The sequence below is a fragment of the Excalfactoria chinensis genome, chromosome 12 (assembly GCF_039878825.1).
Source record: "Excalfactoria chinensis isolate bCotChi1 chromosome 12, bCotChi1.hap2, whole genome shotgun sequence".
NCBI lineage: Eukaryota > Metazoa > Chordata > Aves > Galliformes > Phasianidae > Excalfactoria > Excalfactoria chinensis.
The window spans coordinates 5,699,823-5,721,970 of NC_092836.1; the positions used below are offsets into that span (position 1 = coordinate 5,699,823).

The 22,148-nt window shown below is 46.9% G+C and overlaps 2 protein-coding genes across 7 annotated transcripts in view; one reads left to right on the forward strand and one right to left on the reverse strand.

The window, feature by feature from the left end:
- Positions 1-14,005, forward strand: part of LRIG1 (leucine rich repeats and immunoglobulin like domains 1) — a 75,966-nt gene extending 61,961 nt beyond the window's left edge. Inside the window, exons 9-19 of the mRNA XM_072346995.1 lie at positions 195-275; positions 4,636-4,707; positions 5,971-6,042; positions 7,206-7,369; positions 8,199-8,519; positions 8,904-9,185; positions 9,725-10,144; positions 11,205-11,327; positions 11,923-12,069; positions 13,060-13,371; positions 13,490-14,005. Coding sequence (XP_072203096.1) covers positions 195-275; positions 4,636-4,707; positions 5,971-6,042; positions 7,206-7,369; positions 8,199-8,519; positions 8,904-9,185; positions 9,725-10,144; positions 11,205-11,327; positions 11,923-12,069; positions 13,060-13,371; positions 13,490-13,722 — 2,227 coding nt within the window. The 3' untranslated portion in view covers positions 13,723-14,005. The remainder of the gene's footprint in view (positions 1-194; positions 276-4,635; positions 4,708-5,970; positions 6,043-7,205; positions 7,370-8,198; positions 8,520-8,903; positions 9,186-9,724; positions 10,145-11,204; positions 11,328-11,922; positions 12,070-13,059; positions 13,372-13,489) is intronic.
- An 88-nt stretch (positions 14,006-14,093) lies between these two features.
- The window catches only part of SLC25A26 (solute carrier family 25 member 26), an 84,909-nt gene continuing 76,854 nt past the window's right edge, over positions 14,094-22,148 (reverse strand). For 3 of the 6 annotated variants that reach the window (XM_072346998.1, XM_072346996.1, XM_072346997.1), the window contains one exon: positions 14,094-19,060. In XM_072346998.1, coding sequence (XP_072203099.1) covers positions 18,964-19,060 — 97 coding nt within the window. In that variant the 3' untranslated portion in view covers positions 14,094-18,963. The remainder of the gene's footprint in view (positions 19,061-22,148) is intronic. The other 3 variants (XR_011905066.1, XR_011905065.1, XR_011905064.1) reach the window with 3 other exon arrangements.

Below are 22,148 nucleotides of genomic sequence, written 5' to 3' on the forward strand. Positions count from 1 at the left end.
CAGCCAGGAAAAAACACTTTAGTGTTAATAAGTGATTAGTGTGGCTTTGCTGAAGGACTTAACAAGTTTTGGTAACTGTTAGGACAAAGTGGGAAGCTCTTTGTTTGCCATTCTCAGACTTTCTTATGTTTGTTTTTAGTGATGACCCTAAGACTTAGACACCGATTATGAGCTTTCTCTTGTCCTCTCCCCAGGGAACTGGACCACAATGACATCTCAGGCACAATAGAAGACACCAACGGAGCCTTTACAGGCCTAGAAAATCTGAGCAAGCTGTGAGTATCCCTGGTTTGAAGTTCTGCAGAACAGTTGTGCTGTGTGCCCCGGGGGGTGGATCTGTCTCCTCTCTGATGCTGTTTTCCTTCCCTTGGAACAAGATAGAAATCCACAGAACATCTGAGGAAGGTAGTTCTGCAGATAGGAGGCAATTCTGGGCCTTTTAAAGCACAGGTCGTTGCTTACTGTGTGTCATATACCACAGTTCAGAAACCCGAGAGAGAAACTTAGGTTGTTTTCAGCTCTAAGATTCAGCACAACTGTTCTTTGCTTCCAAAATCAAACAGCAACCAGAGCCCCCTTGCAATCTTCAGCAAACCACCGATTGATGGAACGAATAACAATAAACAGAGAGAAGTCATACCATTTCCTGTTGCAGCAGAGGATTGAGGCAGGATTCATTTCTGTGGGATACTCTGTCTGAGAGTGATCTTTTGGGCTTGCTTCCATGTGCAGTGACAATAAAAGGCACCACGGGGCATAGGCTCTTAAAGAGATAAAAAGAAACCTAAGGCAAAGCATGCGCCTTGCAAATGTTTATTGCTTGCTTGGCCTTCACAAGTATTTTCACATTGCTCTGTCTGTGCTTGTTCGTGTTCCATTTGAAATCAGTTATATAAATCAGCCCTGTCAGGGAAGTCTCTGATGGCTTGTGACAAACCAAGAGTCTTTCTAATCATTACCTCTTGCCTTTGTTTAAGTTCTCAGCACCCTCCCATCACGCTGTCTCTGATGCTGGGATGGCACAGCTAGAGGTGCAGTAAAAGTACCTCGATGGATAGCAGATGGCCAGAATGAACCCTGGCGGGCGGTATATTGTCGTGTTCTCATTAGAGGCTCCTGGGGGAGTGGGAAGAGCCATGCAGGACTGGTGGGGTCGTAATGCTTAGATGGAGGAGAAAAAATTCAAGTCACAGACATAGATGGCAATGGATGGTTGTTGAGGGGAGTCGCTGGGTTGAAGGAGAGGGAACAAGTAGCAGCTACAAGTGAGGCAGAAGGCAGAAATGGATTTGAGGGCAGGCGGGGGGGCAGAAAATGTGTGGGAGGGAGAGAAGCCAGTAGGAATTAATGTGAGTTGGGAAACAGGGAGTTGCAGGCTGCAGTGCTCTGAGTCTGAATGGAGTGTTGCTCTGACATGAGAGAGGAGAGGTCACTGTCCTGCTGGGATGTCACCACAGGGCATCGCTTCCATGGGGCCACTATCATGGGAGTACGAGTAGTGCTCCTGCATACCTGAGTGTGTCAGAAGTGTTGGGTGCGAACGGCAGAAAAGTGAAACAGCCAGAGGGGGGAGAGCATGGGATGGGGGGAAAGAGTTCAGAAGGATTGACTCAGTGACCAGGAGGAATGAGCACTGGTGAGCTGCGGGGGTCAGGCAGAGGCCAGGAGGAACAGGATGGAGCAAAGAGCCTGCGGGGCTGTGCAGGCTGTGTGCGTGGAGCTCTGGGCAGAGCTCTGTCGCTGCTGGTGGAACAGCCCAGCCTGACCTGACGTTGGTCATTGGGTACAGGCAGCAGCTCCAAAAGGTAGCTGGTTTTGTCTGCTGTTTTGTATGTGGCGGGAGCTTGTGCAAGTGTAAAGAAGGCTGAGTTTGCAGCAAACTCTATAGCCTGGCACAGCGCATGGACCAGGCTGGGCTTTGGCAGACAGGAGAGGTTTGGTAACACAACAGCAAAGCTGCCACAGGGCAAAGAAGCAGCTGGTTGTACCTTTGCTGGGATCGTTTCTTGTCAGTCAGCTGTATGGCCAGAAAAAACCCTCTTTGAGTATGAGATTATTTCATTGTAGAGCATTCTGGGCACGCTAAGAGAGCGTGCACTGTTAAAGCACCGTGCTCAGGTCCACTTTAGCTCATCAGCACTTAAATCCCAAACTCGTAATTTCATCTAAGGCTGAAGCGAGTATTATTCTTACTGGCAGGGCTTTTTTTTTTCTTAAATAAAGTAAAGCAGCAGCCTCTACAGAGAACGTCTCACTGCCTGATTTAAGGCCTGTATTTAAACCGTCAATAGGCTTTAAATGCATTAGCATACAAAAATAAATGGGCACTTCAGAGGAGACCTTCCAATGAATTAATAATCACCTCGGCTCTGTGGAGATTGCCTTAAAAGCTGCTCCCCTTTGATCTGGCACAGATTAGCCTCTGAAAGGATTTAGCGGGGAGAGGGTTGTTCGCTGAAATGAAGGTGTTAAACTGAGAGGTGGGGGGCCGGTCACTTTAGCCTTCCCTGAATTATATATGAAGCTGTCCAGGATGGAGAGAACAGGCCTAAATTAAAATGTTTCTTCAAGAAAGGGAGTCGAGAAGCACCGAAGCATGAAAAGCATCAGTGGAATCGCTGGGGAGCAACCGGTTCTCCTAATTATTCAAGCTGCTCAATGTAACCGGTTTTTTTGATGGCTCACTCAGTGACTGAGATCTTCCTGCAGGTGCAAAACTGGCTGGAGGAGAAAATGCTGCTTTCTAATGAATTGCGTGCCTGGCGTCTAATTACACTGATGCAATCGCTGGGAGAGCGCGGTCGCACCCAGCTCTGCTCACAGCAGCACTGCTGGGGACTGCAGCAGGCAGATGAGCAGCAGAGCTGTGTGCCACGGCCCTTGGAGCCACTTTGGGGTTGGAGAAGTGGCTGTTTGAGATCTGAAAGGTGAACATGAGTTTTTTGGGGCACGGTGTTATTGCCAGTACGGTATGGGTTTCTTGCAAATATAACTATCAAGTTGTTTGCAAGTGGCTTATAGATGTGGGTATTGAGAACGTCAGGCTTCCTGCTTACCTCTGCACAGATAGAGATGTTGAGAGAATCACCATCTTCAGTTTTCAAAGCTGGGGCTCCGGGCAGCCTGCTGTACTACCATCTGGATCTGGAGGTTGGTGGCCCTGCCTATGGCGGGGGGTTGGAGCTTGGAGATCCTTGGGGTCCCTTCCAACCCATATGATTCTGTGATAACAGATCTGCTGGAAACAGTAAACACAGATCTCCAGTTATCAAATCCAAGCTCAGCATAGCAATCATTTAGGATTATGGCTCCGGAAATTACTGTGTATGGATGTAGCCATATGGCCAAAGTTTGCATGCAGTAAATTATTTACTCTATTAATCATTCTAATGGAGTTTCCAAAACCTTCATTAATACAAGATACCTTTTACCAAATTCTGGTACCCGTGATTGTGCACATCTTTGGTGCTTGGGGTGCGTTAGCCAGAACATAGAGCAGTTCTATTGCAGTAAATACGACTTCTGATGCACTGATCTTGTATCTTGATCTGGTAGCAGGCAGTGCCATGATCACAGTGTTATTAACACGTGCATTGCACCCTATATTTGAAAGAAAAATCTTGAAGGAAAAGTCAAAAGCAGCACCTGATGTGTCGGTCTGTGCACTGGATCTGTTAGTAATGACTTGCATTGGAAGCCACGTGAAGCGAGAGGTGATAAACAGATGCACCTGGCAGATAAACCTCACACAGAGAGAGCTTGGGGAAGGGAGGAATCTCCTAATTAATGACATTGGCTGATGCTTCTGTAAAACAGCCGAGGAGATCATCCATTTTGTATGGACCCTGAGCAGTCACTGCTGGTCAGTATTTATAGAAGACTCTGCACACCAGCTGGGTTCTGAGCACTCAGCTGGCTCTTGCCTACTGATGATCCTTCTCTTACTGGTGGGCAGGAATGGTCTGTGGCCACAGGTAGAGGCAAGCACGCTCCTTGTTTAGGTCTCTCTGCACATTACCTTTTCTCTCCTTCCCTTTGGCCCCCAAAATTACTGCTCTGCTGTCATTTACTGCATTGTTTTGCTCTGCTGTTGTATTTGCAAGAGGCCAAGGAGGGAGGTCAGCACTCACTTTGGTTGGGCGCTGCATGCACACAGCCCCAGCCCTTGTGTGTGGATGGCCAGGCAGGCCAAGCAGCAGGGGAGAGATGGCCACTCTTTAACTGTGTGGGAAGAAGTCAGAAATGAAAAGTGTTTCAGGAAGAGACCAAAGTCTTGTTCAACTGTTGTTGCACTTAATCCTGCCCAAAGCCAGCCTTCAAAGAATAGAGGGGACCTTCTGTTACTCAGCAAGGTTTCCAGGCACTGGAGCAAACCTGCCTCTTTACATGATATGGCACATTCCCTTTTGTGCTGTCATCACTATTAAATTCAAACACAGATAAAAGGATTTAATTTCAGGAGTGGGAAAGCGAATGTACTTCAGCCTTCTTAATCTGCACACAGTTCAGATTTCCCGGGACTCGCACTGAGCGCGTATATCAGATAAAGCCACGCTAATTGTGTTCCTTCTTTTTCTGCCTCCCTCTCCCCATTTTCTTTCCGTTTATCTGGCACTGGATGTTTGGAAACTGCAGAACTCTGTTTGGAAACAAGATCAAGTCGGTGGCCAAGAAAGCGTTCTCAGGGTTGGAGGCCCTGGAGCACCTGTGAGTAACCCACCATGCCTTGCAGTTTGGGAAGGGGGGTCTGCCAAAAGTTGCTGCCTGAGAGATCTGCTAGCAATTTAATAGTGTCTTTGTAAACTGAGAAGCCAGTCCATTTGTGGGGGCCACCTGCTTCCTTCTCATTATAAGTCTGCCTCAACTTTGGCCTTTTTTTGTGCCAGAACAAAGTTATAGAACATATGGCAAATCTGCATGCTCTTAATTTTTTGGTTTGTTCTTGGATAAATCCGCCTTGACTTGCACACTGCTATTTTGCAGGCCGTCGGCACTGAAAATGCGCTATTTCAGATGGAGCTTGCTCTCTGATGGAGCTTGCTCTCTTCCTCCCTTGCCCTGACTCCTTCCTAAGTCTAGGCAGTGACACACGTTGCAGATGGCTGCTCATGATGCAGGCATTGCACATCCCCATCCAGCACAACTGCCTTAGAGTGATTTGCAAGAAGCAGATTTTGGCTGCCACTGTGTAATTTTTTTTCTGTGTTCCAAGGCTGATGGCTCCAGCGGTGACTCATGAATAGCTTCCTTTCTGAATTAAGACACGTTAAAGGATCTGTGACTTTGCTGTCAGCGTTTCATTGACTGTTGATTGTTAAGAAATGTTGTGAGCACTGAGAATGTAGGGACTGCCTGACTCAGGGGGTACCTTCCCTGCTGAAGGGTTCCCTTATTAATGCTGTATGGAGAGTTCCTCTGCAAGCACAGCTGGTGTTGGTCTGTCTTGCACTTGACTTATTAAATGCAAGCCCGAAATGTGACACTGTCCTTTTCAGAGGACAAGTGAATTTTTTTAGTTGAGAGGGAAGCTTTTAAGAATACGTTCTTTTGGAAGCACTGCTGTGTATCCTCAAAGTGCCTTTGTGAGATGCCGCTGGGTGCAAGTATTGGCTTTCTGCACTTCTGTTGAAGGGCTGGCCTGGGACGCGACATTCCTGACTATCTTTGGTTATTGAGAGGGCTGAGGAATTTCTGAGCTATGGATGATGGAAGTAGCTGAGACAGAAACTGTAGTGAGAAAGTGGGGCATGGACCGACTTAGTGATTTATTCCTGAGTGTTTTGTTCATTCACATATTGCTATTACCTATGCAATATGAATGTGTTTCGAAACCTATTTTCATGAGCTGCAAGTGCCTTCACCAGGAGCTAAAATCTCACTTGCTACTAGAGCCAGCACTTGGGTATGGAGAGATCTTGTCCCAGCCATAACATCCCTGTTGCTCACATTGCCTTTGGTTGTGCTCTGCAGGAACCTTGGAGATAACGCCATCCGCTCCATCCAAGCAGACGCTTTTGCTAAGATGAAGAGCCTGCGGCAGCTGTAAGTAACTGGGCTGGACACACCATTAAGGAGCACGGATCCTTCTTGCCCTGGACGTGAGAAGTAGCACGTTGTTTCCAATGGGGTGTTATTCACATTACTGCTCATTTATTTCCTCCTCCCTGCTGTCCTCCTCTGCAGGGTATTTTTACACACGAGTAGCTGTCACAGGAACATCTTGAATTTAATAGTGAGTGAAATTAGATCATCAGAACAGGTTCTTCCAGCAGGTTCGCATCTGTGTAATGATTCATCTCCACTCAGGAAGTCCAGCCCAGGTCCTGTTAGCCATCTCTCTTTCTCACACCGTCACAGATGTAATTCCCAGTGGCCCATCTGCTCCTCTGCAGTACCTGTGTTTGGGGTTCACATACAGTAACTGACATTTCAGTGATAGCACCATTTGAACTGAATCCACTTGTCGTCCAGCCCCCTGGTATAAAAATACAGATGTGTTATCGGAGCTGCCGCTTGTGCTCCAGGCTGGGGCTCTGCCCTGTTATCAGACACTGTTTCCAGTCTTGCCTGGTTTCCTTTTCTCCTCTTCTCCATAAATATTTAATCCACTGTCACCACTCTGGAGTATTGCAGTTTGTGGAAGAAGAAATCACTTGGTACTCAGGCAAGTTCAGGGTCTTCTTTCTGACTTAGCAAATGGGAATCAGACAACAGTGACAGTGACTGCAGGGTCAGTAAGATAAGCTTGCATGCCCACTGTCTCTTTAACCACTTTACCTGTCTGCTACACTGACTCTTGAAACAAAATAGAGGAGAAAGACTGATCTGGTCTTAGTCAAACAAAATACATCCTGAGTCTCCAGTTCTATTTGCATCTGTAGTTCATTCCGTAACAGAAGGTGCTGAGTGACTGTTAGGATGCTGATAAATGCTGCTGGGGACCACTCTGAAAGCTGAATAATAAGGCACCAGGGAGTGCCACTGGAATACAGGAGGGGGTGGTTCTGTGCGGAGATGAAATGCCCCTTAAATGTGTGACGTAGGTAGCTCCATCACTGCCTCGAGGACAACCCTGCAGTACTTTTCTTCCTTCAACTTCCTGAAGGGAAGGGAGGAATGTGACTAACATGAAAGGGCTGTGAGCTTTGCAGCCCTCCCTCCATGCAGAACTCACAGCGGGCTGTGTTGGTTTTGTTTCCCTGCAGCCACATCAACAGTGACAGCTTCCTCTGCGACTGCCAGCTGAAATGGTTGCCCCCATGGTTAGTGGAGAAGGAGCTGCAGTCCTTCGTGGTGGCCACCTGTGCCCATCCCGAGTCGCTAAAGAGCAAAAGCATTTTTGCTGTCCTGCCAGAAAGTTTTGTGTGTGGTAAGTCTTGCTTGTGTACTTTGAGGTTGTATGAAGGGCAGAACTCACTTGGGAAACATTTTCTTTGACTACTAGCATGTTATTATGAGAGGGTTTCAGTTTTGTTTTGTTATTCAATGGGATCAAAGGAAGCCCAAGCCTGCATTTGGAAAATTTGTCATTGGCTACAATTTATTTCCCACCACAACCGCACAGCGCATTGCCTGCATGTCGTGAATCCTGTACGGGGCTCCCTGAGTATTAAATCAAAAGGGACTCTTGCTCATTCCAGTTCCTAAAGGGGCTGCACAGCTGCAGTTTCCTTGGCTTGATATTACCAAGACTGCAGCTGTACCGTTTTTCATCTTGCAGCACTGAGCTCGCTCTGTGGTTTTGTGTTCTTTGCTTATCTTTGCTCCTTCTTGCAAACAAGAACAAGGAGTTAAAAGGCAGAGGAGCCCCCTGCGTGCGCTGTGCAGGGAAGGATAGTTTCTTTAGACCAGTATCTTTCTGAGGTTCAGCTACATGGGTGAAAAGAGCTGGGCATCCTCTGATTTCACACCTCTAAAGTGACTGTCTCATTCAGATTAACAGAAGGAACCAGATAAATGAGAGCCATAGCTTAGACCAGCTGCTCAATGGAGGTGCATGGCCTGTGTGCATTATCCTAACTTACATTATCCCACTTTGCAAGAGCAAGCTGCTTTTCTGGTGTAGACAGCAGAGGATGTAAAGACAGAAGTGTATTGATGTCTTTCACTTACATGCTGCTCATTTCTAGTTGCACCTTTTGCTTGTTCCAGTCTGCCCTTACAGCCCAGAACTAACAGGGCTTTCTGTTTCCTCTCAGATGATTTCCCCAAGCCTCAGATCATCATCCAGCCAGAGACCACAGTGGCCGTCCTTGGGAAGGACATCCATTTCACATGCTCGGCTGCCAGCAGCAGCAGCTCCCCCATGATGTTTGCATGGAAGAAAGACAACGAAGTGCTGCATAATGCTGAGATTGAGAACTTTGCCCACGTGCGGGCGAAGGATGGTGAGGTGATGGAATATACCACCATTCTGCACCTCCGCCACGTCACCTTCGCCCACGAGGGCCGATATCAGTGTATCATCACCAACCATTTTGGCTCTACCTACTCCAACAAGGCTCGACTCACTGTTAATGGTGAGTAGAAAGCTGAGTTCTCCTTCCTTCCTTCTGCAGTTCTCTGGGGCCTGTTGTGGTCAGCTGTAAACCTTAGGTACTCTCAAGGGTTCTTAACCTCTTAATGCCAGCTGCTTGCTTCTCAGGGCATGCTGAGAAATGCCATGTGAGGAGCACATGCCAGGCCTGTGATGGCTGCCATCCAGCTAGGCACAGTTTTAATGGCTTTAATCACTTGTTTTTGGCTGTTCCAGTGGAACCTTTGCCTGTAGGAGTGAAAAAGGATAGAAAGGGACTGTGGTGATTGAAAGTAGGAGGGATAATGGGTTTTAGTTAGAACTGTTTGGTAGATGATGTCTTCTCCATTGAGTTGCTCATCCTTTTTTGCTATTTTTTCTTGATCAGTGTTGCCCTCATTTATCAAAACTCCCCACGACATCACCAGCCGGACAGGGACAACAGCACGGCTGGAGTGTGCAGCTGAAGGACACCCACCCCCACAAATTGCTTGGCAGAAAGATGGAGGCACGGACTTCCCTGCAGCCCGGGAACGCCGCATGCACGTCATGCCTGATGATGATGTCTTCTTCATTACGGATGTGAAGATAGAAGATATGGGCGTCTACAGCTGCACAGCACAGAACTCTGCAGGGTCTGTGCTTGCAAATGCCACCCTGACTGTACTGGGTAAGATGCCTGAGAGCCCTTGGAAGACTAACTGGTCTAGAAGCAGGAACTGGAAAGGGGCTGTTCTTCAGCAGTTGCAGAAACGGGACAAAGAGGCCACGCTCTGCGTTCTTGTTCATTCTTTTACACTGTAGTTAAGTAGTGAAAAATATCCTGCTGATTACAGAAAAGGAGCTTCAGATCACATTTGCTCTGTTCTGGGGAGCCCCTGTAGCCATGCTATTTCCTACCTAGGAAGCTGACTTCAAATAGAAGTTGCACTCCCTTTCTCTGGCCTTGCCAGATTATTCACATGTCAGCCATTGCCCCACAGCCGAGGCTTTTTCTTTGTTGGGAACACAAACACCAGCTGGTTAAGAGACTGCTTTGGTCATGATTTTTAGATCTGTTTGGTGCATGGCTGCCAGACTCATAGGCACATGGCCACATACTGCACTGCCAAGTGTTTGTCTGCAGAAACACGAGTTACATTCAGTACTGGTAAAGGAAAAGTGTCACGGTGTCCCTCAAGAATTAATTTCTGCTTTATTCCCCTACAGAGACACCGTCTTTGATTCACCCACTAGAAGACCATGTAGTGTCTGTAGGTGAGACTGTGGCTCTTCTGTGCAAAGCCACGGGGAGCCCACCTCCCCGCATTACCTGGCTGAAAGGTGACCAGCCCCTGATTGTGACAGAGAGGCATCACTTCACCTCTGGCAACCAGCTCCTTGTCATTAGGAATGTTGTCTTGAAAGATGCTGGGAAATACACTTGCGAAATGTCCAACACCTTGGGGACAGAGCGTGCACACAGCCACGTGAGCATCTTACAGTCTCTTGGGTGTAGAAAAGACCGTACCACCGTGGGGATCATCACCATTGCTGTGGTGTGCAGCATCGTGCTGACGTCGCTGGTCTGGGTCTGCATCATCTACCAAACCAGAAAGAAGAGTGAGGAATACAGCGTCACCAACACAGGTACCTCTCGTATCCTGCTGAGGCTCTCCCTAACCTCATGTGTTGTCAGACTTCCCGCTGGGGCCAAATCAGCATGTCAGGTAGCCACAATCTTACTGGAAAAGCAGTTGGCTTTTCTCAGCAGTCCTCTTGGCTGCAGGAGCTGGAACCACCCTTTCCCTGCGTGTTTACAGCTGCATTTCTGTCCTTGGCTGGCTCTTCAGAAAGGTCTTTTCCAAGTGGAAGTAGTTTCAACTATTGTTTTGCAACTTCAATTTTCCATGACTGTAAATGATAACCAGCTCTTGAGACGGTCAGCGCGATGCCCACAGTGCTCAGACCCTGCCTGGATTGTCAAAGACTGTGTGTTCTGAATGTAGAAAAATGAGCCTTGAAGTAGGAAACCCTTTTTTCCACGGTGCCCATGAGCTGTTGTAACCATAGTGATGAGGGGCATCGACTCTTCCTGGGGGAAGAAGCAGTGCTTATTGCTTTCTGCCACTCTTCCAAGGGGATAATTAGGTGCTGAAACAAATGTTGCAGGGAGAAAAACTCTTCCTGCCATCAGCTTCATACAGTCTCTGTACAAAAGTGAGGCAAAACCAATTTAAGGCTTCCCCATTCTCAGATTCGTGGTCTTCCTGTATTACTGTTAGCTTTAGTTATAGTTCAGGGTGGACTTCAGTAGGAAATGTTGGATCTCATATCACCAGTGCCATGTCTAAGTGGGATTTTTGTCTCCCTTTTATTCACTCCTGGTCTACTTGAGTTTCACTTGGTATTTATATGGCAGGGGAAAGTAAAACTGCCTGATACGAGATGGAGAAAGCCAAGGGTAGCCAACATCCAGAACAGTTTATCAGCATGAAACCTCACAGCTTTAGGCCTTGGAAAATCAGGAGTGGGGCTTCTGAGGGCCATTAGGGTATTCTAGGCAGCCAGATTCTAATTCACAGCTCTTACAGAAAATACCGTGCATACATAGATCTGGTCCTCTTGAAAATGTGATTTGAGATGCAGTGCAAACAGAAGCCTTCATGTTGTCCTAGGAATTCATATTTCCTTTCTCCCATTGCTCCAGATGAGACCATTGTGCCTCCAGACGTGCCCAGCTACTTGTCCTCACAAGGGACTCTTTCTGACCGGCAGGAAGCGGTCGTCAGAGGAGATCACCAACAGCCTAATGGACACATAGACAGCAGTGGTGAGAACCAGTTCATTTCTTCTGTACTACTGCACCTGAACTTGATGCAAGGGTGGAAAAAAACATAATATGAAGTATTTCTGTGTTGTTATGAGTTATCTGATAGATCTCTACAGTGTGATTCTCCAGTCTCTGCATATATGTAGAACAAGGACTCTCACTTTACAAAGCTACCCTCTCCTCGTTATAACTGAGTTTAATTAAGCAGACAGCTTCAAAACTGCTCAGTCAGACCATAACAAGTATTTTTTTTGCTCATTTTGGATTAGTTCTTTGGCACTGCAGTTAGCACAGTTCAGCTCCACTAGAAAGGACATTGGCATTGCCTGACCCTGCCTTCAGGCTTAGAAATTAAATGCTGGGGTTTTACAGTATTTAAACACAGCACATTAGGAAGGAAAAAGTAAGTGTTCTGAACTAAGATTCTCCTAAGATTAGACATCACTTACCATTTTAAGCTAATGTTTAACAGAATCTATTATCTCCGTTGCTGTTTTTCCCTTCTGCAGCTTTTATGGGTAGAAATATGACTAACAAGTCATTCAGCTGAGGGCAGGTGGTTGTAATCTGTAGCCAGCTGGTTCGTTTGTTACAGGTATGTGTCAGACTGATGCTGGAAGGTGTCCAGATGTTGAAGCTCCCACTGTAGGTTGCAGACAGCCGAAGCTGTGTATTGGCTATAATAAAGACACTTGGAAAACTGAAGACGCAGCTGACGGAATGCTTGTTCCGGATAAGACAGGTACAAAACTCATTAATCTGGAAAGGTATTTGGTGTTTGTACAGATCAGAAAGCCCTCCGAGTCAGACAGCAACAAGAAGAGAAATGGTTACCTTCAGAAAAAACAGCCCAGAATGATTCTCAGGTGTGAGCACAATAAATCTGCGTTCTGCTGCTTGCTTTGATCCTCTCTCAAAGTTGGATGGTTTGAATTCATGGGCCCATCAGAAGGAGGGGGACTGAAGCTTGTGCTGGCCATCACTCGCAGCTGGCTGAGGGGTGTTTGGATTTGAGCTGGTCCTAAATTGTGAGAGCTCTTCCAAACTGAAGGCGTTAAAATCTTGTCGTGCTCTTTAAAGGCGCTGTCATCTTCAGAGCTCAGCTTTTCCCTTTTAATTTTCACAGTTTCACTGTTGTTTTGGGCACTGCACCTGCTGCTGCTCTTTGCCAATTTCTTGGCTGTTGCACTTCCCTATTTTTAGGCTGAAATTCTCTCTCCAGGAGAAACAGTAAAGTAGAATAATGGAAAGCTGTCAAGTGCACTCAGGAAACTGACTTTCAAGGCTCAGAATCTCCTTTCATCTTGCTGCTTTGAATTCTGCTCAGCTGTTGTTCCCCCTAACAGCAATAAAGTATCCCGAGATAACAATATGATTTGACAGTGATCCCTATAAAGCGGCAGCACAAAAACAAGCAAGGTAAATGGGGTATTTTAAAGCGCTTATAGGAAAGGTCCAGTTTCTGTTTCTGCCCTGACTAGAAAGACTGGAAAAGGAAATAAATGTGTAGTTGATATTTTAAAACCGAAATCAAACCTCCTTTGGAGTTAGAAAAAAACTAAATAACACCCAGCTATTTATTGGAACTGCCTTTAGTGCCAGGACAGCTGATAAGCACAAGTTTTCGCTAGCCCGAGGTTCCTGTTCTGCTGAGTGCTGTGTGTGCCTCAGAGCTGACAAATTCCAGCTGGTAAATCTGCATTTGTTGCTGTTTTTTCTTCCTCCTGGTAAGGCTATGGCCTGCCCGTCGTGTGCACAGACTGCAGCGGCAGCACAGACAGCATGAACATCCACATCTATCCTGGCGAGTCGGAGTACTACACCGAGGGCCTTCAGACTCTGGATAGTTCCTACCAGAAAGCACTGAGCAGCAAGGAGCGGAGCAGGAAGAGGGGTGCAGGCACCACCAACCTTCTTCATCCACAGCAGTGCAATGGGACTGCCAGCAGCAAGAGGACAGAAGCCGACGGGACCCTCTACCCCAGCAACCATGACAGAATAACACCTGTGAGCGCAGCCAGCCAACTGCTTGCAGACCAACACGGTACGTCGTTCCCCATCTGCTTTTTTAACTTGGCTGAAGGGCACAAATGACAGCAGCAGGGTTGGTTTTGTGCAGGCTGAGCAGCAGCTAACCATGACACTTCTTTGCTTTTCTGCAGGCTCTTCGCAATCAGGAGCAAAGCCTTCAGAGCTTAACAACCTGAACTTGGTGAGAGCTTCACCGGCAGGAGGGTCACTAAAGCAACTGAATGTGCTTCCTGAAATCCCCCCAACACTACTGGATCTGCAGAGTGAAGCAGAAGCAAAACAGGCCCTCCTGGCCAATGGCTTCACACCCAAGTCGTGCGACTCCAGTCATGCATTTAAGCCACCGAGCAGATCAGCAGACTGAGGAGGACGGACTGCCATGTGCAAAGTAACAAACATGCTATTATTATTACTATTTTTTGCACAGAGTATATAGGCTACTTACTTCTACCTCAAATCTTGAACTGATGATCTGTCAAAGGCAAAACAGCTGAGGTATGAGAAACAAGCTTGCATGGGGAACAAACTCCTGTTCGAGCGTCGTCTGTTTGTACATAGTTTAAAACTTCCCTGTGAAGTATGAAGCATTCAAAAGTTGACTTGCATATGAAGCACATAAATGCAAGAGTTATTGTGTAAAGAGAAAAGTATTTGATACAATTGTACATAAGAGTTTTCATATATAAATATATATATATAAATATATATATATATATCTTTTACAGAGGCTATTTTAATCTTTAGTGCATGGAAAACTGAGTGAAATTGTACAATTTGGGCAATACTGTTTTCAGTATCATCAGGTTGCTGTTAAACTTTGTGAGAGAAATCATTCTGGTGCCTTAAATGCATAAACAGAAGTTGAAAAAGCCAGACTGTTCCAAAGGGATCGTCCTCTTTGCAGTGGAAGTCCCTTTAAATCAAGTATCGATTGGGTTACTTAGCACAAATTCTTTCCCCTCTGAAAGTTATTGCACTTAACGCATTTAAACAGAGATCTGCAACTGTTGGAAATGAAGCTTGCAGGAATAAAGAGAACAAGCAGTGAGAAATTCCGTAGCGACCTGATTTTTCTCCCTGTTTGTGGAAGAACTTAACTTAAATTCTGTTATTCTTCAAAACTCCATATAGATCTCTATCTTCCCCATGTCATGTTCAAGTGGACCGCACGAGTGGCACTAAATAACCCAGCAACAGTGCGGAGCCCCAAAGCAACCATGCAGAATGGATATCGCGAGAGGCGAGCAGTCGCTCCCTAAATAGGTCATTAATTCATGCAGTGAGCTGCAGGCTGGCCTCGTGTGTTGTGCACAACTCATCACTGACACGGCCAAACTGCAGATGCTGCCCCCAGCATGGAGTGGTGCATTCAGTGCTGCAGTCTGGCCGTGTGCGGGAGGAGCCATCACCTCTGCCACTGTAATGCATTTGCTAACCAAGCAATGCACGTCTATCCCTGATAGGGTTCAAAACCACGTAGCTGTTGTGAGAAGAGAAATGAAATCCTGCTCTGCCAGCTGTGCCCTTAATTCACGCAGTACGATATCCCACTTGCCTGTTCAACACCATTGCCCCGATTTGCAGCCAGACTCTACATGAAAATATCCGCTTCAGATGAATGCCGCTGCCTTGTGTAGCAATGCTGGGCTGCTCAGAAATCTCCTTTAGAAGAGGAACTGTGGCTGACGGTACTCTTTACAATGGAAACATCCTGAATATTTTTACCTGGTCCTTTAAGTTCATCCATGAATGGGAGGGGAAAAAAAAATACCCATTTTGGTGGAACAGATCTTTGTCACTTCTAACTTGAGTGCGAAGCTTTTTGTTCATAGAAAGGCTGCTTCCTGTTGGTGTTGGTACCTGTGGATGGAGGACTCCCTTCCAGTTATTTATAATTTGAGTTCTGCTAATATAAGGTTGCTAACTTCTGGTGATGACTACTTGGGGGAAAGGTTTATTAGGGGGGTTTGTTACTTTTTTCCTTAGGAGCAACACAAACGCCAGCAGAATCGAGTGGAAATCTACTTTTGCTTAGACTGTGGCTCATAACATGCAGAAACGCTGCAGTTTGGGTTCAGATCCATTACTTTTGTATCTGTCTGAGTCCAAGTAAAGTTGCACGCTGCCCTTTAACGGCAACGTGCCCATTCATTTTAATGTTGGTTGTGTCCCACCTTACCTTGAGAAGCCAACATCTCCTGTAAGGAAGGATCTGCTTCTTCTGCAGGGCAGCTGAAGGCGAGTTCTGCTGTAAACAAGCCAACTGAGCCCGACCTTAATGAAGCAAAGCATAATTTAGCCAGGTACCTGTCTGTATCAGTTTCTGACTATTGACACGTTTGCACTTTGAGACAGGTGGCTGATTATGTTGAGTGCCAAGTCTGTTCCAAGCAAAGGAAACGGATGTTAGAAAAGTCATAAACAGGGCACATGTTTCCCTTTCCTCGAGGGAAAGTTGTGCCTCAGAACCAACTCAGTGAGAACTGGGAAGGAATGAATGACTTACCTGACTCGTTTTGCTGGTGGAAATGTCATCGCCATTGCAGAGACAAAGCGTAGTTGCCACGTTAACATTTGATAATGAGGTTCCTGAATAAAGATAACTGCCTAACCTTACGACTTCCACTAAATATGTGAATTTGCTGCTTCTAAGAGGCAATGTGAAAGAGGAAGTATTACTTTTGTGTACAAAGTTATTTATTTATTAGAAGATTTGGTACAATGTTGTACATTGAAAAAACATGTAAGATATTAAAGTGTCTAACAAATGCATTGAAGCGTCTTTAATAAAGGTTCATTTATAATATTACAGCTTTTTTGTTGAGTCAGCTTGTGGGGGTTTCAGTTCAAAATCCAATACAATTCCCATCTGTTGCTGTATTCTTTTCTATCTCTGATGAAGGTACAGAATAACCCACAGCTGTTTGTGAAGTCACCTCAGGTACTGCACAGCAGTGCGAGACCTGCAGCCTGACCTGGGCATGGGGTGGGATTTGGGGGCTGTACTGAAAGGTACAATGAAGAACTCATTGGAAAAACAATTCTAATGCATTGACTGCTAATTTGCAGTATCTGATACTTCCCTTAACACACGTAGGAGTTAAAGTACTTTAAAATGGAAAAGAAAGGTCCTTTAAGAAGCCAATGCCTTCAGATCCAACATTATCCCAGGACTGCAATAAGATGAATTTTTCAAGTTTCAGTAAACTTAAAATAACTGCCAGCCTGTATCCAAGAGCTGAAGGCAAACAGGCTGGAGAGGAAAAACACTGAAGTGTATTTTTCAAGTCCTCCTCCTCCCCTGCAGTCCCACAACTAAGTGCCACTTCCAGCAGGAGCAGCGCACTGCTGCGTGCACAGCAGCCCCTCTCCCCACTTGCCTGCTGCTGCTGTACATGGACAGGTCCTTCCTGCGGCGCAGAGCGGGTCCTGAAGGGAACAGGAAGGGGACGTGCCTGGAGGCTGGTGGAAATACAGCAAACAGCTCTGTAAGGCAAAGCCACGTCAGTTAATAACTGCTGTGTTGGGGTTTGTTGGGTTGGGGTTTGTTTTGCTGAATTTGCTGTCACTGCAGTTGCCCCACAGACAGGGAATGTTGAGCCCTGGGTACCAAGCAGCCAGAAGGTGCTTTAACCTCCCCTTCTTACCCACTGACCATTCAACCTCAGCTAAATAAATAAATGAATCAATAAACAGATGGAGCAAGCACGAGCAAAGGCAGTTCTGCTGTTTGTTTGCTCAGGAATTACAAAACAAGCATGGATGAGCAGCCTTAATGTCACAGAACTGCAGTGGTTTCTCCCTCCTCCATGCCTGGCTCAGTTTGCTCTCAATTTGGCTACGTTTTCTAGGTGGTGATGACAAGAATTGATTACGTAAATATTCAACAACAACAGAAAAACTCTTATTTGGACTCTTACTTGGGTCCAGGGATGGAGGCACAATTACGTTCAGCTCAGGTAATTAAATACCCCAACAGCAGTTCTAACCCTCTCATCTGTTTAAAGAGCTTTAATAGAAAATACGATGTAGCTTTTAAGACCGTGTCATAAATCTTCCACCCTCCAATGCCCCTAAAACTGAGCCTGCTATATATAAAAGTTCATAAAGGAGACAACCTTAGGAGTGCTGCACTGCGCCATGGGAACTGGGAGACATAAGCAGCCAAGATGGGACTTGGTTGAAATTCCCCATTTTAATTGCCGATTATTTTTAGGAATTACGATCTCTGCTCTGCACATTTTATTTGCCTGCCAATGATTTTCTAAGTTTGGGACTCAGAAAAGTCTGACTGCTTTGTCATGGGATGACAGCATCGTAAAACATCCCTCTTTAAGGAGAACAACCAAAACGTTACACGCAGAATGCAGGGAAACACATAATCACAGACTTGACTTCGGTTACCTCAAAAACGTCGAGCAGATGGACAGGAAGAGCATCCCAGGCCTTTGTGCCCGCAGTGGCTGTGCAAGCTGGGCAGCTGCCCCATCATCCCAGCCCTGCCCAGCAGCCACCCATCCTGGCCCCCTGCACACAGCCATGAGGAGACAAAAGTCACCCAACAGCCTGCATTGTGCTGATGCAGCTGGAAACCTGCACCCAGCCCAGCCAGCCTTGCACAAAAACCCTCTGTCTTAACAACTTCCAAGGGTCACACAGCCCAGTAAACCTTTGCCAATTATTCCCCCCCATTCCCGATCCTGGTGTTGTTTTAAATTAGTAATTCCAATCGTGCCTTTTCCACCAAGCACGTCCCAGCACCATGTGGGCCATCACAGCTTCTCCTTCCTAGCACCACATCAACACAGAGGACTGCTCTGCCTGCCAGCAGCCCCAAGGAGCACTTTGGAACCACCCCAACTCGTGCACTCCCTTCTGGGCTCTGCCATTCCCAATCCCTGCTTCTTCACTGAGGGAGGAAGACCAAGAAAAGGCCAAACTGCAGCTCTTTGCAGAGGCACAGTTGTAAAATAACACAACCCCGTGCTCTTACTGGAGAAATGTGAGTCTAATTAATAATGCCACACCGGTTACCACGCAGGAATGCTTGCTGTGCACCTGTAGGTATAAACAGGAATATAAACTTTCACAAATACGGCTCACAATCCCAAACAAATGGATGATTGTCTCCCACCAAGAGCCCTCCCAGCCTGGAATACTGTCCGTGCTGTTGGAGGGCGGCAAGCTGTAACTCTACCACAAACAGTAGAACCCTCCCAGCATTACGAGGCAGGTGCCACCAAATTATGAACACTTGCTTTATTTCAGCTTCCCAGCTCAGCCCACGAGCTGGAGGTTTGCAAAACATTTCCCCTGCAGGAGTTCTAGCAACGCCTTTCACAGCCACCATAACGAGCTATTTGCCCCCCAAACATCACTTTTTTTTGGCACGACTCTCACAATGACTTCACTCATTTTCCATGCAGGAAAAAATTTCATGTTTGGGAAATTGGATTATTTGAGGATTTACTTTTCGTTAGCGGTGAACGTGGCGTTCACACCGCTTGACAGCTGCTGTGGGCGCAGCCAAGAGGCGGCAGGAGGAAGAAGGCTGCACTCGTGGGCAGACTCCTCCTCAGTGTCGGCAGCTTCCACAAGCCCCGGCTCAGAGCAGCAGCTGGCGTGTCTTCTCATAGGTCCCCAAGAAGATGAACCCTCCCAGGCTGATGGCTGTCATCCGCGGGACGACACCTGCAAATAAGCTGGAGGGAAGGGAAAGGTGGATTCAGAGTGAGAGCGGATGCTGCGTGGTTGGCTGCAAAGGCTTTGGGAAACAAAGCCAAGCAAAACCACCTCAGATGGGAGGCGTCCCATTCCCTGCCACCCCGTCCAGCCTGGCAGAGGCATGCCAAGGCCAAGATGCATCTCTGCCAGGACCTCCCCTGGCAGACACAGCAGCACAGACGACTCCCAGTAACATGCAACAGGGCCAGGAGGGATGGAGCAGGAATGGCCCTGTGTGCAGCCATGACAATTTTGGGGTGCCTGATCCCAACAGTTCCTGGAAGTTAACTGGAAACTCACACTAAGCCAATTACTCCAACACATCTAAGCCCTTAGTCGGTTTAATAACTTCAGGATAGGCCAATATCTCCTTCCAGAGGATTACAGGCTTCCTTTGCTGTGAGCAAGGATTAAACATTAGGATCAAATCTATCCGCCTTCCTCTGCTGAGTGTTGGGAGGCCTCATGCTGGGCTGCACACGGATGCTGCTGCCCTTGGCTCTGCACCATTCCTGGGTGTCTGTCCATGGTAGGACTGTGTGCAAACCCCTGGGAAATCAAGCAGCCCTGCTGTCTCCCTGTGCCACTGCTCACGCTGAGCTTGGGAAACCTCTGGCTGCAGTAACACTGTTTTTTGCTGTAATGAGCTTTGCTAAGGAGCCTGGAGCAGATGGAAACATTTTATGGCTTTACTAGACAGCAATTGGTCTATTACCATAATGACAGCTTTAAAACAGAGTAATTTGTACAAGGCATGTATGGACAGAGCACTGATAGGGTAAATCCTACAGCGCAGCATTGCTCTCGGGACACGCACCATCTTTCTGCTGCCGAATTAGTCAGCCCTTATTACAGGAGCAATGGCAGGCATTCATTTACAGAACAGCACATTCAGCGCTCAGCTAGTACCCAAACAGAAGCAGATAACCAAGTTACCCAGCAGCTGCATCCCTGGCAGCACTCACTACTAACCATCACTCCCAAGAACCCTAGGCATGCTAACCCCTGCTTCATTTTCTCACCCACCACCACGAGGCCTGTCCCTCCCAGACCCACAGCTCCCCTGCAGAAAGGAGAGCTGAGCTGTGCTGTAGGTCAATCCAAGCTGGGCCTTGCTGGAGCACACCTGCCCCATCAGCTGATGAAATAAATGGTTCGTCTTCCAGCAGCCCCACCAGAAAGCCCCTCTGATGGGCACAGTTCTGCCACCTATTTGTATCTGCACAGACTTTTATTTGTACAGCTTTCATCTGTGACCCTGCCCCTCCTCTAACAGTGCTCTGTTCCCACTGGGGTTTTCCCCATTGCTGAAGCAGGTCTCCCAGCTACTAATGAGATCCAGCACCAACAGCTGGATGGCCTCAACAGCTGTAAGAAATGCACAAAACATGACTGACTGGCAAAGAATAATGGTGGGCTTTCAGGTAAAGATACATCATGCTCTCCTCAACCGTATGATTCGAAGACCTGGGAGGAACATTTAAATTCCAGGAAGAGGCCTGGCTGCAGGTGGGTTAAACCCACACCACATGCCCTCCCCTCCATCTGGGTGCAGCTCTGCATTTCAGCATTCCTAACCCAGAAACAGACCTCAGTCCCACGGTTCCAACACCAAACATTACATTTTGGGGCCACAACTCAACAACGAAAGCAGCAAGCCCTTGGCACAATGGCTGCTTATATGACCCACATCTGTTAAGATCAAACCCTGTGCTGCCCACCGTGCCACACTGCATCCTCACATCACTGCATCCTCACTGCATCATTCACCTCATGTGAATGGCTCATTCCTCCATTGGTGGGACCAAAGAAGGCACAGATCCATTTGTCTCATCTCTACTCTATCTCCACTGCTTGCCTGTCTCTCTGGACAGAAAGGGATGTGAAATCTCTTGGTGTGAAGCAGAGGGATTTACTAGGTGCAAAACAGGAAGTTGAGCCCTGCACTCTGGTTTTAATAAGGTGGCAATAAGCAATGCATCTTTCTGCCCCCAGAATTCCTCCTCTTCAAATACAAGATTTATTAGAGAAGTCATAAATCATTTCATGTTGCAACTGGCCAAAAAAGCCCGACATTTTTATTGTTTCTGATAAATAGATTTATAATTGGCAGCAGGCATGGCAGTGTCTGTCTGCGTTTATTTTTCCCAAGACTTTCCTCCTTTTCCTTGCAGCTGACGCAGCTTGGCCTACTTTACATTTCACTTTTCCTCCAGATCACTCATTGTTTTGATTTCAATTGAACTGCGCTCCCTTTGGTCCTAATCCACGGGCACTGTCTTTAGGCAGAGCTTAACTGGGGGTTGTTTAGAAAAGGGCATTGCTGAAACAGCCTGAAAGGTCTGCTCTTGGTAGAGGGAAGGGGAAGCTTCCCCCAGCCAAACCCCTGTCTCATTATGCCCTCCAACATCAGCTTCAGCTTTCAGGTCAGCTTCTGCAGTAGAAGCAGACCTGAAATGCATCCTCAGATGGACACCTCAAAGGGAGAACGTGAGACAACCAGCCACGCTGCCCATTGGGGGCACACAGCTGGACGGCTTCCTGGAGGGACTGCCCAGAACTTCCTGCAATTTGTTTTGAATTACTTCCCACATGTGTAGAAAAGAGGACTGAACTTTTACTGGTCATGTGAGCACGGATCGGATGTTAACAGAAAACCATCTCCTGCAAAGCCAAAACGTACCTGCTGCTTTCAAGCAGCAGTTTACAAATGTTAGAACAGCACCTCAAAAGTATCGGCCATGTCAGGAGGATTACAAGCCTGTAAAAATGACAGTGCAAAGCCCTTAGTAAAGCTTCCAAAAAAAACCCTTCATTTCTCTTTCAGCTCAAGGGCAGGTGGGACACAGACCCCAGCACAGGAAGCACAGGCCAGACCACATGGGCCAGAGGAGCCTCCACTGGCTGAGGCTGAATCGAATATTCTGTATATTGACTTTGAGAGGCCAATAACCAGCATGACTTGCACTCAAAGAGGGCAGGGGAACATAAATGAAGCAGGTGTCTAAAATCTAATAATAAATTTATAAGCCTGTGACACTTCCTTCAAAAGCCTTCAAAATGTTC